The sequence below is a fragment of the Pseudorca crassidens genome, chromosome 19 (genome assembly GCF_039906515.1).
Source record: "Pseudorca crassidens isolate mPseCra1 chromosome 19, mPseCra1.hap1, whole genome shotgun sequence".
NCBI lineage: Eukaryota > Metazoa > Chordata > Mammalia > Artiodactyla > Delphinidae > Pseudorca > Pseudorca crassidens.
This window is the reverse complement of record NC_090314.1, coordinates 5,256,209-5,271,296: the sequence shown is the minus strand read 5'-3', so window position 1 is coordinate 5,271,296 and position 15,088 is coordinate 5,256,209. Positions and strand designations below refer to the sequence as shown.

General features: G+C 38.2%; 1 protein-coding gene across 14 annotated transcripts in view; it reads left to right on the top strand.

The window, feature by feature from the left end:
* The window catches only part of NCOR1 (nuclear receptor corepressor 1), a 143,200-nt gene that overhangs the window by 23,785 nt on the left and 104,327 nt on the right, over positions 1-15,088 (top strand). For all 14 annotated transcript variants that reach the window (XM_067715487.1, XM_067715486.1, XM_067715491.1 and 11 more), the window contains exons 3-4: positions 5,260-5,393; positions 11,513-11,705. In XM_067715487.1, the coding sequence (XP_067571588.1) occupies positions 5,260-5,393; positions 11,513-11,705 (327 nt within the window). The remainder of the gene's footprint in view (positions 1-5,259; positions 5,394-11,512; positions 11,706-15,088) is intronic.

The following is a 15,088-nucleotide window of genomic DNA, read 5'->3' as shown; positions in this document are numbered from 1 at the left end:
ATTTTAGAATCAACTTGTCAGTGTCTACAAAAAAGCTTGCTGGGATTTTGATTTAGACTGTATTGAATCTAGAGATTAATTTGGGAGAGAATTGACAACTTTGAATGTTCCTGTCCATGAACATGGTATATCTCTCCATTTATGCAGGTCTGCATTAATTTTTCATAGTAATGTTTGGTAGTTTTCAGTGTACAGGTCATGTACATCTGTTGTCACATTTATTCTTAAATATGTAATATTTTTAACGTGATTGTTACTGATACTTATTTTTGAATTTCAGTTTTCAGTTCATTGCTGCTATGTATATTTATCTTCTATCCTGCAAACTTATTTGCTACTTCTACTTGCTTTTTTATGGATTTCATAGGATTTTCTGTGTAGGTGATCCTGTAACCTGAGAATAAAGACAGCTTTTGCTTCTCCCTTTCCAAACTAGATGTCTGTTCTCTTTCTTCCTTATTGCACTGGCTAAAATACCTAGTACTGTGTTGAATAGAAGGGGTGAGAGGGAACATCCTTGCCTGGTTTCTGATCTTAAGAGGAAAGCATTCAGCCTTTCACCATTAGGAAGGTTATTAGCTTGGGAAGTGTTTCCTCCCCCTGTATTTTCTTAAAGAGTCATTGTAGGATTGGTATTGTTTTCTTCCTTAGATATTTGATAGAATCTAAGCCATTTGGGCCTAGAATTTTCTTTGTGGGAAGAATTTAACTGATAAATTATTAACTCAATTTCTTTAACAGTTATAATTCAGATTCTTTACTTTTTCTTGAGTCAGTTTGGGTATTTTGTTGTTCAAGATACTAAATTTATTGCTGTGATTTATCATACTATTTCCTTATTGTTTCAGTGTCTTTTAGATCTGTTGTGATGTCATTCCTTGTGTTAATAAGTGGTTTTTTTCCCTTTTTTTCTTTATTAGTCTAGTTAGAGGTTTATCAGTTTAATAGATTCTTTTCCTTGAAGAACTAGCTTTAGTTTCATCCATTTTTTGCTTTTTTTTTGTATTTTACTGATTTCTGTCCATATTATTTTCTCCCTTCTATTATATAATTGCCCACATATATGTGATTTCTGACTCCTTTCACTTCTTTGTATATATTCAGGTTTCCTTTTGCTACATTTTCTTCCTGCCTGAAGAGCATCGTTTATTTCTCTTAGTGCAGGTGTTTTGGCAGTGAACTTGCACAGCTTTTATTTACCTGAAAAAGTTTACTTCAACTTGAGTTTTGAAGAATGCTTTCACTGGATATAGAATTCTAGGTTGACAGTTATTTTCTTTCAGCATTTTAAGAGATGTAATTCGTTGAACTCTGACGTGTTTGGTTTCTGACCAGAAGTCTTTGCTCATCCTTATCTTTGTTTATTTAAATATATCTTTCCCCCCTCTGGTTACTTTTAAGATTTCTCTCTTTATCAGTGTTTTTCAGCAATTGATTTTGATGTGCCTTTGTTGTGCTTTTTGAATGTATGTGTTACTGACTTTAGCATTCACTGAGCTTCCTGCCTCTGTGTATTCGTCATTTTCATAAAGTTTGGGCAGTATTCAGCCATTATTTCTTCAGGTATATTTTCTGTCTCCTCTACTCTAGTTTCCTTCTGAGACACCAGTTACTCCTATATTATTTTATCCTACAGGTTACTGGACCTCTGGTCTCCCCCCCGCGCCCCCGCCACCGTTTTTGTACCCATTTGCTTTATTTTGCTATGGTTTTCATGTTCACTGATCTTTTCTTCTGCAGTTTCCAACCTACTGTTAATTTCATCCTGTGAAATTATCATTGCAGGCATTGGATTTTTAATTTTTGATTAGAATATGAACATTGCTAGATTTTGCTGTATTCCTTTAAAGAAGGTTGGATTCCTTTTGGTAGGCAGTGAAGTTACTTTTGAGCTTTATTTTTAAACACTCTTAAGGCAAGTTTAGAATAGTCTTTATTCTAGGTCTAATTTATCCTCCAATTCTGAACTTGCCACTTCTGGGCTATCTACTGAATATCTCGTGTATCCAGTGAGATTTCTTATCTCTGGCTGGAGGAAATTTGAATGAGGTCTGGCCTTGTGTGAGCTCTGGGAATTGTTTGTTTTATCATTCCTTCTAACAGTTCTTTCTTCAGAAGTTGTTCTTAGTTCAGCCTTTAAAGACTGGGCTATGCTCTCCCTATGCATTACAGATTGGAATTCAGCCAAACACTTAAGGGAACACAAATTCATATTTCAGGAAATATTTCTCTGTGTAACTCCCCCCTCTCTGGAAGTCTCCAGAAATTCTATCTGCTTTCCCAAACTAGTATGGTTGCTTCTTCAATGAATAAGATTCTGGGGCACTGTTTGGATGCAATTTGGAAATCACCTCCAGGCAGAAAGCCTGGATTATGCTAGGACTCCCCCATTTGTGTCACTTTTCTCAGAGGTCAAGTCCTGTGCAGCCTATTGTCCAATGTCTGAAAGGAATTCCTACACTTTGTCCAGTTTTTTTTTTGCTGTTTACTGTGGGAATATAGTTTGGACAGTGTTACTTGCTCATAGCTGGAAGCAGAAGCGTACTATTGTTTCTTTTATTTCGCTCCTTACTCTTCATTTGTCTTGCTGGGTGCATCCTTTAGGAATTCTTTCAGAGACACTGTCACTGGTGAATTTTCTGAGTTCCGGAATTCTGAAAAGTCTGTAGTCCTAAAACTTGAACGATGATTTGGTTACTGAATTTGTAGGTTCAAATTTGTTTTCCTCTGAACTTGGAATATGTATTTGTGTTTCGTTCTGTTCAGTGTTGCTGATGAGAAGTCTGCTTTTATTATGATCCTTCTTACTTTGTAGGAAACCAATTTTTTATTATGACTAGTAGTAGAGTTTTCTCTTCATCTTTTGTTTTCTAAGATTTTGACACGTCCAGTGTGGATTAATCTTTTAAATCTGCTCAACTTTTCTCTTAGGCCGTTTTAAATCTGAGGTCTATGTCTTTTTTAACTTCTGAGAAATGCTATTCTATTATTCACAGAATATTGCCTCTCACCTGTGGATATTGAATGTTGGAACCTTTTACTGTAGCTGCCATTTCTAACTTCTGTAATTTCTGTATCTTTGTGCTGTACTGTGTTATGAGAGAATTCCTCAGTCCTGTCTTTGCTTGCATTTGCCCTTCACCTCTGTCTGTTCTACTATTGTTTAATTTCAGTGATCAACTTTTTACTTTCTTTAATTGTTATTTGGTTCTTTTTGAGGATATTTTAAATACTTTTGTGTCCTTTTTTCACTTTCACTTAATCTTGTCTCTATTTCTTTGGATGTAAATTCTTTATTTTTTGAGTTTTGACATACTTTTTTTAAAAAATGATTTTGTCTTAAGTGTTTTTTCTTATTTATGTTTTCAACTTTGTACCTGATATATTTTCATAGACTGTGTATGAGATAATCTTTTTACTGTTATTTGCTTCTAATGAAAGGTTCTGGACCGCCTGTCCTACTCCATGTTTCAGTCTGGCCAGCTCTACTTTATCTGTTTATGATTTTCTAACTTTTGTTGATATATAATTCATATAACATAAAATTCACCATTTTTAAGTGTATAATATAGTGGTTTTTCATATATTCACTATGCTGGGCTACCATTACCATTATTTAATTCTAGAACTTTTCCATCACCCAAAATGGAACCCCATACGTAATAGTAGTCAGCTGCAATTCCTGTCTTCCCTCCGTTCCCGACAACAACTAATCTACCTTCTGTCTCTTGATTTGCATCTTGTAGACATTTCATGTAAATGGAATCATATGTGGCTTCTGAATCTTTTTTTTTAACTTAGCATTATGTTTTCTAGGTTCAACTGTTTTGTAGCGTGTATTAGTACTTCATTTTTTTAAATGGCTGAATACTATTCCATTGTACAGATATATCATGCTGTTTATCTATGTATGAGTCGGTGGACATTTGGATTCTGTCTTCTTTTTAGCTATTGTGAATAATGCTGCTTTGACAATTTGTGTACAACTTTTTGTGTGTGGACATATGCTTTTAGTTAGTTTGTCTATATACCTAGGAGTGGAATTCCTGGGTTATTTGGTAATTATGTGTTTATCTGTTGGTGATTGTTAATATCTTTTCAAAAGAAGCTTTGACCTTTTCAACAAAAAGTCAACAAAAGGAAAGTAGAAAAACAAACATAAAACACCCACCTAGAATGATGGAAAAACTATTACTCTTAACTAGGAGGTTGATTCTCTGGACTTCTGTTTCTTAATTTGTAAATACACGTGGATTTAACTAGATGGCTTCTGTGTCCCTTCCAGCTTACCCATTTTAAATTTAAGATAGGAATGCTTTTTAGGATTTCATATTGAACACAAGGGTTTGAGACCTTATTATGTGAATAATATAGATTAGGAGTTATTGTGATATGTTATTAGAAGAATAAATCAAATATAGGTTGAGACTTCCCTGGTGGTGCAGTGGTTAAGAATCTGCCTGCCAATGCAGGGGACATGGGTTTGAGCCCTGGCCTGGGGTGATTGCACATGCTGCGTAGCAACTAAGCCCATGTGCCACAACTACTGAAGCCTGCGAGGCTAGAGCCTGTGCTCTGCGACAAGAGAAGCCACTGCAATGAGAAGCCTGCGCACCACAATGAAGAGTAGCCCCCACTTGCCACAACTAGAGAAAGCCTGCACGCAGCAACAAAGACCCAATGCAGCCAAAAATAAATAAAATAAATAATTTTTTTTTTTTAAAAAAAGAATCTGCCTGCCACTGCAGGGGACACGGGTTCGAGCCCTGGTCTGGGAAAATCCTACATGCTGCAGAGCAGCTAAGCCTGTACTCCACAACTACTGAGCCTGCACTCTAGAGCCCGCGAGCCACAACTGCTGAGCCCGTGTGCTGCAACTACTGAAGCCCCCATGAGCCTAGAGCCCGTGCTCTGCAACAAGAGAAGCCCCTGCAATGAGAAGCCCCTGCACTGCAACCAAGAGTAGCCCCCGCTCGCCACAAATAGAGAAAGCCCACGTGCAGCAATGAGGACCCAATGCCCCATAAATAAATAAGGTTGAACAGGAAATCTCATTTTGAATTCTTTTGAATGATATATAGTTAATGTTGCTTGTTTTAGGTTATGGGAAAGAGTTAAATCAGTGAAGGATTGAAATCATTGCTGCTTCTTTCCATACTTAGTGGACCATAACTGCCTTTGTTCATTTGTCCTGGGTTTGGTTTCATGATGCTTTTCACTTCTTGGTTAATAATTAGTTTCTGATTATTTTACCACTAGGAGTTTGCAGTCCCTGATTATCGTTCTTCTCATCTCGAAGCCAGTCAGGCCTCACAGCTCTTGCAGCAGCAGCAGCAGCAGCAGCTTCGCAGACGACCTTCCCTGCTTTCAGAGTTTCACCCAGGTTCTGACAGGTAACAGGCTTTCTTTTATGTTTCCAGCCAGGACTGAACTTGTGTCATTTATTTTATTACTTTAATTTTGTTATATTTATCTTGTAATCTTATTAACCAAGCTGTCATTACAGTTTATATTTTGAGCTCTTTTATATTTGTTGACCTTTTGGAGTAGTTGTCATAATAGTTAACAAACTCTTAAAAACTTGTTTCCAGAGTTCGGAGTTAATGCTGTGTAGTGGGCAGTCAGGTTGACCTAGGTTTGAATCCTGGTCAGCTGTTGTGGACTTTGTAGCATTGTGTAAACAGGTGTTCTCAATTCAGGCTGCGTATTAGGACCACCTGGGGAGGTTTAAAAGCTTGATTCCCAAGTCCCATCCCAGAATAATTAAATGAGTCTCTGGGATTGGGCCCAGGTCATTCTCATTTGCAGACAGGGTTGCCAGTCAGTGATTTAGACTTCTCAGACCTTAGTTTTCTACCTGTAAAAATGAGGATAATAATGGCATTGTCTGCAAAGGATAAGTATTTGGTCGGGTAATGTTGGCCCCGTCCATGGCAGGTACTCATTTTCTCCAGGGTCCTTACCATTTCTGCGGTCTTTTACTCCATTCTCACTCTTATTCGAAAGGATTTTGAAGTTTTGTTTTAGCAGTTTTGTAAAGAAACTGATTTACTATTTTAAAAATATGATTACTCTTTGGGTTTTAAGATGATAAAAGGTTTGAAATTATTCGGCCATGTTTAAAATCATTGTAAAATGCATTTCTTGGTGAAGGTTGTGGAGAGAATTCAGATCACTCTCCTCTACTATCTAGCAAATATACGAAGATGGTTTTTTTAAAAAGGGCTAAAAATGCACCCTGCATAAAGAAGGAAAGGATACAGCCACTGCCATAAACTTGGGAAAGTGGCATTCAAGTAAGGAATGAGAATATTGCACAACTTGGCCTCCTAGTTCCTGCTTTTACTCTCAAAGAAGCAGTGTTGAAGAAAGAAAGAAGGTTAGTGTAGTCGTAGGATTTCTCATGATTGCTCCCTAATTTGGGAAGACATGAGTGGGGGTGATGATGTGGTGAACGGTTGGCTTAGGAATCCCCATTATGCCGTCCTGCAGGAAGGATAGTTACAGCGTGCCACTTTCCAAAGTGCTGAGCCAAAGGCCTCAGGACTGCTTTACATGTGCGGCTGGTGGAGCGGGCCAGGATCCTTAGCAAAGGCTGTCACAGCCCCATCCCAGTTTTCCCCTGATTTGCACCACTTTTCTGTTTCCTCAGGCTATATACTTCCAGAAAAGTTTTTTGTTTTTTGTTTTTGTTTTTTTTTTTTGTGGTACGCGGGCCTCTCACTGTTGTGGCCTCTCCCGTTGCGGAGCACAGGCTCTGGACGCGCAGACTCAGCGGCCATGGCTCACAGGCCCAGCCGCTCCGCGGCATGTGGGATCCTCCTGGACCGGGGCACGAACCCATGTCCCCTGCATCGGCAGGTGGACTCTCAACCACTGCGCCACCAGGGAAGCCCCAGAAAAGTATTTAGAAAGCCATATCCAGTCCTCCATCTGTAGACAAACACATTCCAGGCAAAGTGGGGATGAGCAAGGAAAATGCCCACACACCATTCCACACCAAAGAGGAAGTCTGGGTAAGGTTGCTCATAGTATGCCTGAGCAGGAGGGTAAGGGATGCCATGAACAGGGAAAACATATTCCTGGAAAGGAAGATTAAAGCAATACAGTGTTCCAAAAACAAAGACCCGTGTGTGTAAAGAAGATGAAAAACAAAGAACATGGCCCATGAGTGCTGTGCACTGTAGAACTTAAAATTAATAATGAAGTATTCAAAAGCAAAATAAGGCAACCATATCAGATAAAACGAAAGATTGGACATTCCTGTGCCCCCAAGACCACCATTTTAAATTCAATATATAAAGTGAGAAGGAACAAGGAATAAAATAGATGTGGCTGAAAGTCAGACCTTTGTCTTGGAAGAAAGGTCTAGAAATGATCAGAGTGGATACAGAAGAAAAGGACAGAGATTAAAGCAATTAGCAAGAAGTGGATAAATAAGGAGGGCAAATTAAAATCATCCAGCATGTCATAAGAACATGTGTTTCCGAGGTGGAGAACCTGGTAAAGGAAAGGAAATAATATTCATAACTTTAAAAAAACCCCACTTTTTTCCCCTTTAAAGTGAAGGAAGAACTCAATAGGTTGATAGGACATACCTTGCTCCAAGAAAAATTTGCACAGAATGATCAGTACCGAGACAGATCCTGGTTATCATTAAAGTTTAAGGCTAAGTAAAAGAATTAGGAATCCAGGAAGCAAAGCACAAGTCCTTGATAGGGGGATAAGAATCTGACAGAAGATATTAATAGTAGAGCAATAGCTACTGAGTTCTGAGAAAAAGAAATTGAGATCCAAGAATATTATATCAGACACGTTTAAAAGCAACAAGCAGACGTTTTTAGACATGAAAGCACTGAGCATCTAAAGCTTCTTGAAGAATTTCTACATGATGGAATCCAGTCAAACAAAGAATGGAAGCCGTGGTAAAAGGACTACAGTAGCCATAAACCCATTCAAGTGGAAAGTCCATATGAGACATCTCGATGAATTATGGTTCTTTAATGGAATATCAGTACCAAATCTTGACAAAGTAAAAATAATATAAGTATCCCAAATCAGAGGTACGGTAAGTATTGGGAGAATGTTTAAAGGTATGCATTTGAAAAGTGTGTGTGGAGACCTCCCTGGTGGTGAGTGGTTAAGAATCCGCCTGCCAGTGCAGGGGACACGGGTTCAAGCCCTGGTCTGGGAAGATCCCACACGCGGCAGAGCAACTAAGCCCGTGCGCCACAACTACTGAGCCTGCGCTCTAGAGCCCATGAGCCACAACTGCTCAGCCCACGTGCTGCAACTACTGAAGGCTGCGCGCCTAGAGCCCATGCTCTGCAACAAGAGAAGCCACCGCAACGAAGAGTAGCCCCTGCTCACTGCAACTAGAGAAAGCCCGCGCGCGGCATCTAAGACTCAACGCAGCCAAAAATAAGTAAATAAATAAATTTATCTTAAAAAAAAAAAGAAAACTGTGCCTGCAGTGATTTGATGACTTCTAAAATGGAAATATGTTAGGTTAAAAAAATTAAAATCATAATTTTTTTTTAATAAATTTATTTATGGCTGCGTTGGATCTTCATTGCTGCATGTGGGCTTTCTCTAGTTGCAGTGAGCGGGATTTATTCTTCGTTGCAGTGCGCGGACTTCTCATTGCGGTGGCTTTTCTTGTTGTGGAGCACGGGCTCTGGGCACGCAAGCTTCAGTAGTTGTGGCGCACGGGCTTAGGTGCTCTGCGGCATGTGGGATCTTCCCAGACCAGGGCTTGAACCCGTGTCCCCTGCATTAGCAGGCGGATTCTTAACCACCGCGCCACCAAGGAAGCCCTAAAATCATAATTTTAATTAATGCTCTTCATAATTATTTTCCTAACCCTTTAGCAAGATTTTTTTTTTTTTTTTTTTTTTTTGGCGGTATGCGGGCCTCTCACTGTTGTGGCCTCTCCCGTTGCAGAGCACAGGCTCTCAACGCGCAGGCTCAGCGGCCATGGCTCATGGGCCTAGCTGCTCCGCGGCATGTGGGATCTTCCCGGACCGGGGCACGAACCCGTGTCTCCTGCATCGGCAGGCGGACTCTCAACCACTGCACCACCAGGGAAGCCCAACTGAGGGTCATCTTGATCAGCCAACCATCTTCATAACAAGATTTGTTGAGAAGTCCTGGATTTTCTGCTAGAGCTTCATTAATTTCAGTTACTTCTCCTGATAGAGGAGAATAGAGTTCACTAGCGGCTTTCACACTTTGCAGAGCACCGAATTCCTCTTGTCTGTTCAATTTTCTCCCAGCTTCAGGCAGACTACAGTAAACATCTCCCAAAGCTTCCTGTGCAAAATTGCCGATTCCCACTCTTCCAACACCATTTTCTGTTGTTACCCATTCATGTTTGTCTGAATTTACGACCCGACAGCAGAGCGGGTCCGGTGCGCAGCACCCGGACGGCGCCCGCCTGCAGTCCCCAGGCCCGCAGGCTGCAGACCGTGGCCCGCACGCTCCGCACCACTCGCAGCGCCATGTATGCAGGGGTGCAGAGGGTCTCTGTGCAGCATCTAGAGCGCCCCCAGCCGGCGGGGAGAGGGTTTATCTTTTAAAAAAAATTAAAATGATAAGGTACATTTCAATAAAAAATTCATTTGATAAATTTGTTTTAAAGCTATTTAAAGATGATACTAATAGATGATGAAAGTAAAATGTAGGGAATTTTAAGTCTAAAAGGCTACAGAGATATTTTAGTATGAAAATCTGTCTTTTTTGTTTGTTTTGGAAATACCACATTTTATTTTTCTATTCATCAGTTGATAGATGTTTTCAAGCACAGATTTTTCTGTGGCTATCTATATATTCCTTTTTCTTGGTCCTATACCTAGGAGTAGGATTGCTGATTACATGGTAGTTTTTTTGTTTGCCATTTGGGAAACTACCAGACTGTTTACAAAGTGGCCACACCATCATACGGTATTAGTTTTTTTTTTAATTATTATTATTTAAAAAAAATAAATTTATTTATTTTTGGCTGCATTGGGTCTTCGTTGCTGCATACAGACTTTCTCTAGTTGCGGCGAGTGGGGGCTATTCTTCGTTGCAGTGTGCGGGCTTTTCATTGTGGTGGCTTCTCTTGTGGCAGATCATGGGCTCTACGCGCTCGGGCTTCAGTAGTTGTAGCATGCAGGCTCAGTAGTTGTGGCACGTGGGCTCTAGAGCGCAGGCTCAGTAGTTGTGGCACATGGGCTTAGTTGCTCTGCGGCATTTGGGATCTTCCTGGACCACGGCTTGAACCCGTGTCCCCTGCATTGGCAGGCGGGTTCTTAACCACTGCGCCACCACGGAAGTACTGGAATTGTTTTCTTAATTTCACATCCAGATTGTTCATTGCCAGTGTATAGAAATAAAACTGATTTTTGCATGTTGGTTTTTTTTTTTTATCCTGTAACTTTGCTCTGTTCATTTATTAGCTCTAACATTTTTTGTGGATTCTTTTGAGTTTTCTACATATGAGATTTTGTCATCTGTGAATAGAAATACTACTTCTTTTTCAATTTGGATGCCTTTTCTCTCTCTTCTTGCCTAATATTCTGATAAGAATTCCTAATACTATATTGAAAAGAAGTGGCAAAAACAGGCATCCTTGTCTTACTCCTGAAGCTTCCTACTCCAGTATTTTTTGTGACATCATTGTGAATTTTAAGGAGACAATGGGATCTTATGTCTTGAATGAGATTTCAAATTTTTGAAGTATAATAAAATTATAGACCTCAGGGTTTATTTTATCATCTGTCCTAAAAACCAAACCCCATGATTAACTTTTCAATGAAAAGTTGTTTTGTGAGACATTCGTTTAAAGCTTGGCTATAGGTAAGATGTCGCTTCTGTAAATACTTTGGTAGAAAATGAAAAGTCAAATTAACAAACACCCATACATAGTACTCTATACAGTATATCATGTAGAGAAATTCAAAACAGATTCCTGACCTTCAAGATACTTATGTACTTGGAGAAACTAGACAAAATACATGTATTAGGGGTCAGAATTATGTATTTAAAGTACTGTTGCATTCCCACTCGAGACTTGTTTTTAAGTCTTAATAATACCTCACAACTCAAGTCATTTATCTTTCCATGTGGCAGTTGCTGGGAAATTTTTTTTTTTTTTTTTTCTGCTTGCTTTTATTACTGGTTGAAAATGGTGGCTCTTCTGGTCTAGATTATATTCAGTTATTATGGCATAGGTTTAAAAATACTTTATGGATATTTTTCAGCAACTTCAAATTTTCTGCAAGTTGAAATCTTCTGTTACAACTTTCACTGCTTTATCACCTCTACTCCCACCTACCCTGAAGAAACTTTTCCTATCAGGATTTAGGTTTAATAGTACTTTATAGTGAGGTATATATTCTCCTGGGGTGAGGAAATACATTTGAAAGTGAGCATACCTTTTCTTTTATTTCATAGTTCAACCAGGGATGTTAGCAGGAAGTTGTACATCACTTAAACATTTTCAAGTGATTATTTTCTTTGTATGTATTAGGCCTCAAGAAAGGAGAACTGGATATGAGCAGTTTCACCCAGGCCCTTCCCCGGCAGATCATGATTCACTGGAATCCAAGCGACCACGTCTGGAGCAGGTTTCTGATTCCCATTTCCAGCGGGTCAGCGCTGCGGTCTTACCTTTAGTGCACACGCTGCCAGAAGGGGTGAGGTCTTCTGCAGATGCTAAGAAGGTAAATATTTGTTCTCTTACCCTGTGGAGTTGTCGGTCTGAAATGTTTGTTTAGCCATATTCAGGCACAGCGCCTAAAAGAAAGTCCAGTTATGCCAGTCTCTAAAGGTTAGTGCTATGGGAAAGTAAAAATTTTGTTAAACAAAACTAAAAACCACAGACTTAATACTCCAGACTTTTAAAGTCAGTACTTTTAACTTTTTGGTAATTGAAAACAATCCGAGGACTGCTGTAAAGAAAAATTGCTGTTGAATGACATTCAATTGCTGTTGAATCTCAAGCATTTTATATCGGCTTGTTGGGCTGTAAAATGTGGTCAGACTCAAGAATACCACAGTTCTGTTAAATTTAAATTAAGTTTTAAATAATACCTTTAAATTCAGTTGCAGTTTATTAACTTACTGCATAGGAGAAGACACGTTTTAGGTAAGGTTTAATTGTGCTTATAATTTTTGTAAAGAAAGTTTCTTTTTCTAATTTATGTAAAAAATATGTTCTTGCAAATACAGAGGAAAAAAGTTATCTATAATTCTCTGTCTTAGAGGTAACTGTTATACTTTTAATGTGTAGCTGTATCTCGTGACATTTCAAACAATGTGTATTGTGGATTTATGAGAAGGTTCTAAGATCAAACCTCTTTTTTTCTTATGTTTATTATTATTTACCTTTCTTTTGTGAAATGCATCTTCCTGTATTATGCCCTTATTTTGTTGCTGAGTTTATCATATTTAACTGTCTGTTTTGCTTGTCATTAAATCTTCAGATTAGGAAGTACCTGGCACTTAGTAGGTACTGAATAAATATTTGTTTTAGAAAGAATAAACTAATTCTTTAAAACACTTTTAACAATAAAGTGTTAACCCCTTTACTATCATATTTTCATATCTCTTACCCCTGCCTTTTTGTTATCAAATATTTTTCCCATGAAGTTTATTTGCCTTTATGGCTAATGGCCCTGTCCACCCTGATATCAGATAAATAAATACACATTTTCTTTGAGTTTTAATGCAGTGAGAAATGATTTAAAAGATAGTGAATATGTTTGCAATTTATCTTCAAATAGATCAACTGGGGAAAAAAAAGGTAGGTGTGTGCATGTGTATAGAGACAAAGCAAATATAGCAAAATGTTACAACTAGTGAATCTAGATGAAGATATTGAGTGTCCATTATACTGGTCTTTCAACTCTTATGTAAATTTGAAAATTTTCAAAATAATAAGTTGGGTGGGGAAAGGTCTTTGTGATAAGCTAGAAATGAACTAAGCTTCTAGGAATATTGAGACCTGCTTCACTATGTGGAGTATGTGTTATAGTCTATGGATTTATAAGAAATGTTTGAAACATTTAAAAAAGAAGGAAAGAAAGACAGAAATACAGTGAATAAAGGTCTCTTCCAAGGCTGAATAAATGACCACAAAGGTAATTTATACCTATGGATTTTTTTGGCAGAAAGAGATCTTAAAACTTCATCCATTTAAATAATGTGTTATGTTGGATCAGAGTACAGTTGATTTCCGTTTTATAGTAGAGAAGACAGATGTTAAGAAAAATTAAGTGACCTAGGTCGAGCCTCCTGAGTTGGAGTGAGAACCCATGACCTCTGACCCCTAGTCCTGCTCTTCCCCTCCCCCTCCAGCTAAGTTGTAAATCATGACTTTCCTTTTTTTAGAAGTAGGGATTTTGAAAGAATTAGCATCTGTTAGTTTTTTTCTTTTTTTTAATGTTGTTAAGCCCAGGTATATCATGTATAGGATTAAATTAGATAAGTTTGAAGGAAAAAGTTACAGTCTCACCAGTTAGAAATTGTTGTTAATTGTGCATATTTTAATGTGCTTGCTTTGTATATTGTATATAGCTTTATTTTTGCTTAAATACATACTTCTTGTGTCGTTAAGTTTACAATTTTATTTTTAGTCATATTCCATGTATGGATATAAAGTAATTTATTTAATTGCCACACATCTGGGTTACCTGTTTGCTCATTAGAACAATGACATATTTTCTTTAGGTTGATTTTTTTTTTTTTTTTTTTTTTGGGTACATGGGCCTCACCGTTGTGGTCTCTCCCGTTGTGGAGCACAGGCTCCGGATGCGCAGGCTCAGCAGCCATGGCTCACAGGCCCAGCCGCTCCGCGGCATGTGGGATATTCCCAGACCAGGGCACGAACGCGTGTCCCCTGCATCGGCAGGTGGACTCTGTACCACTGCGCCACCAGAGAAGCCCAATAGGTTGATTTTTGTGTTTGGTTTTTTTTTGGCTGCGCTGTGCGGCTTGCGGGATCTTAGTTCCCTAACCAGGGATCGAACCCTCACACTGGGCAGTGAAAGTGCGGGGTCCTAATCGCTGGACCACCAGGGAAGTCCCTGGGCTGATTTTTTTGGTATACAGTCTTATTTATTTAGCTAAGGTAAATTCCTATTAGTGTAAGTAATTAGAGACCAGAGTTGGCATATTTTAAGGTTTTCATGGGTGTATCCAGATTGCCCTGCAAAGGAGAAGAACCAGTTTTTGTCCCTGATAGCACGGTATAAGGGCTCCCAGGTCTTGTGTGCCCTTACTGATACCACATATTTACTGTTTTTAAAAAAGTCATTGTTTGATACATTTTTAACTTGCATTTATTTGCTTGTTAGTAAAATTTAACATTTTTTCATTTATTTTTCCTGTTTTATGAATTGCTTTTTCATATCTATTGCCCATTTTTCTGTTGGTGTGTTTTTTATTTTATATTGAGTTGTTAGAGTTTACATTTTGCAAATGATTTTTTCCATTTGCATTTTAAATTTTTTATTTCAATTTTGATGAAGAGAAAATTGTTTTTTTATTTTGATTCATCAATCTTTTTTTTTTTAAATGTCTTTTGCTGTTGGCTTTCCTGAGTTCAAGATAATGTGAATGCCTTTTTTTGTTTGTTTGAGGCTTCTTGTGATTTGCTAATAAATCTCATACAAATGTTTGCTATTATTTGGCTTTCATTGTGATATAAGATGTGAGATAGGAGTCTTAACTTCTTCCCTCAAATTACTATCAGAATGTTCCAATACAAAATTATAAACTCCTTGAAGACGAGCATCATGCCTGTTTCGTTCACCACTCTACCTAGTGCCTGTCATATAATAGGCACTCAAGGAATTTGTTTATTGTTAAATATTTAACTAGAGAAGAAGTCAGTGGAAAATACTGATTTGTAATAGTAGTTCTTAGGGCACGGATCAGATCACCTGAGGAGCATTTTCAAAATCTGCTGAATCGAAATATAATCTGTTTTGCTGTTATGAGTGTTATGTTACACAAATTAGCTCATATGCATATGTAAGAAAATGATATGAATATAACATGGAAGTCCTAAAGATTCGTGAATGATTGTTCCTAGCACATGAAT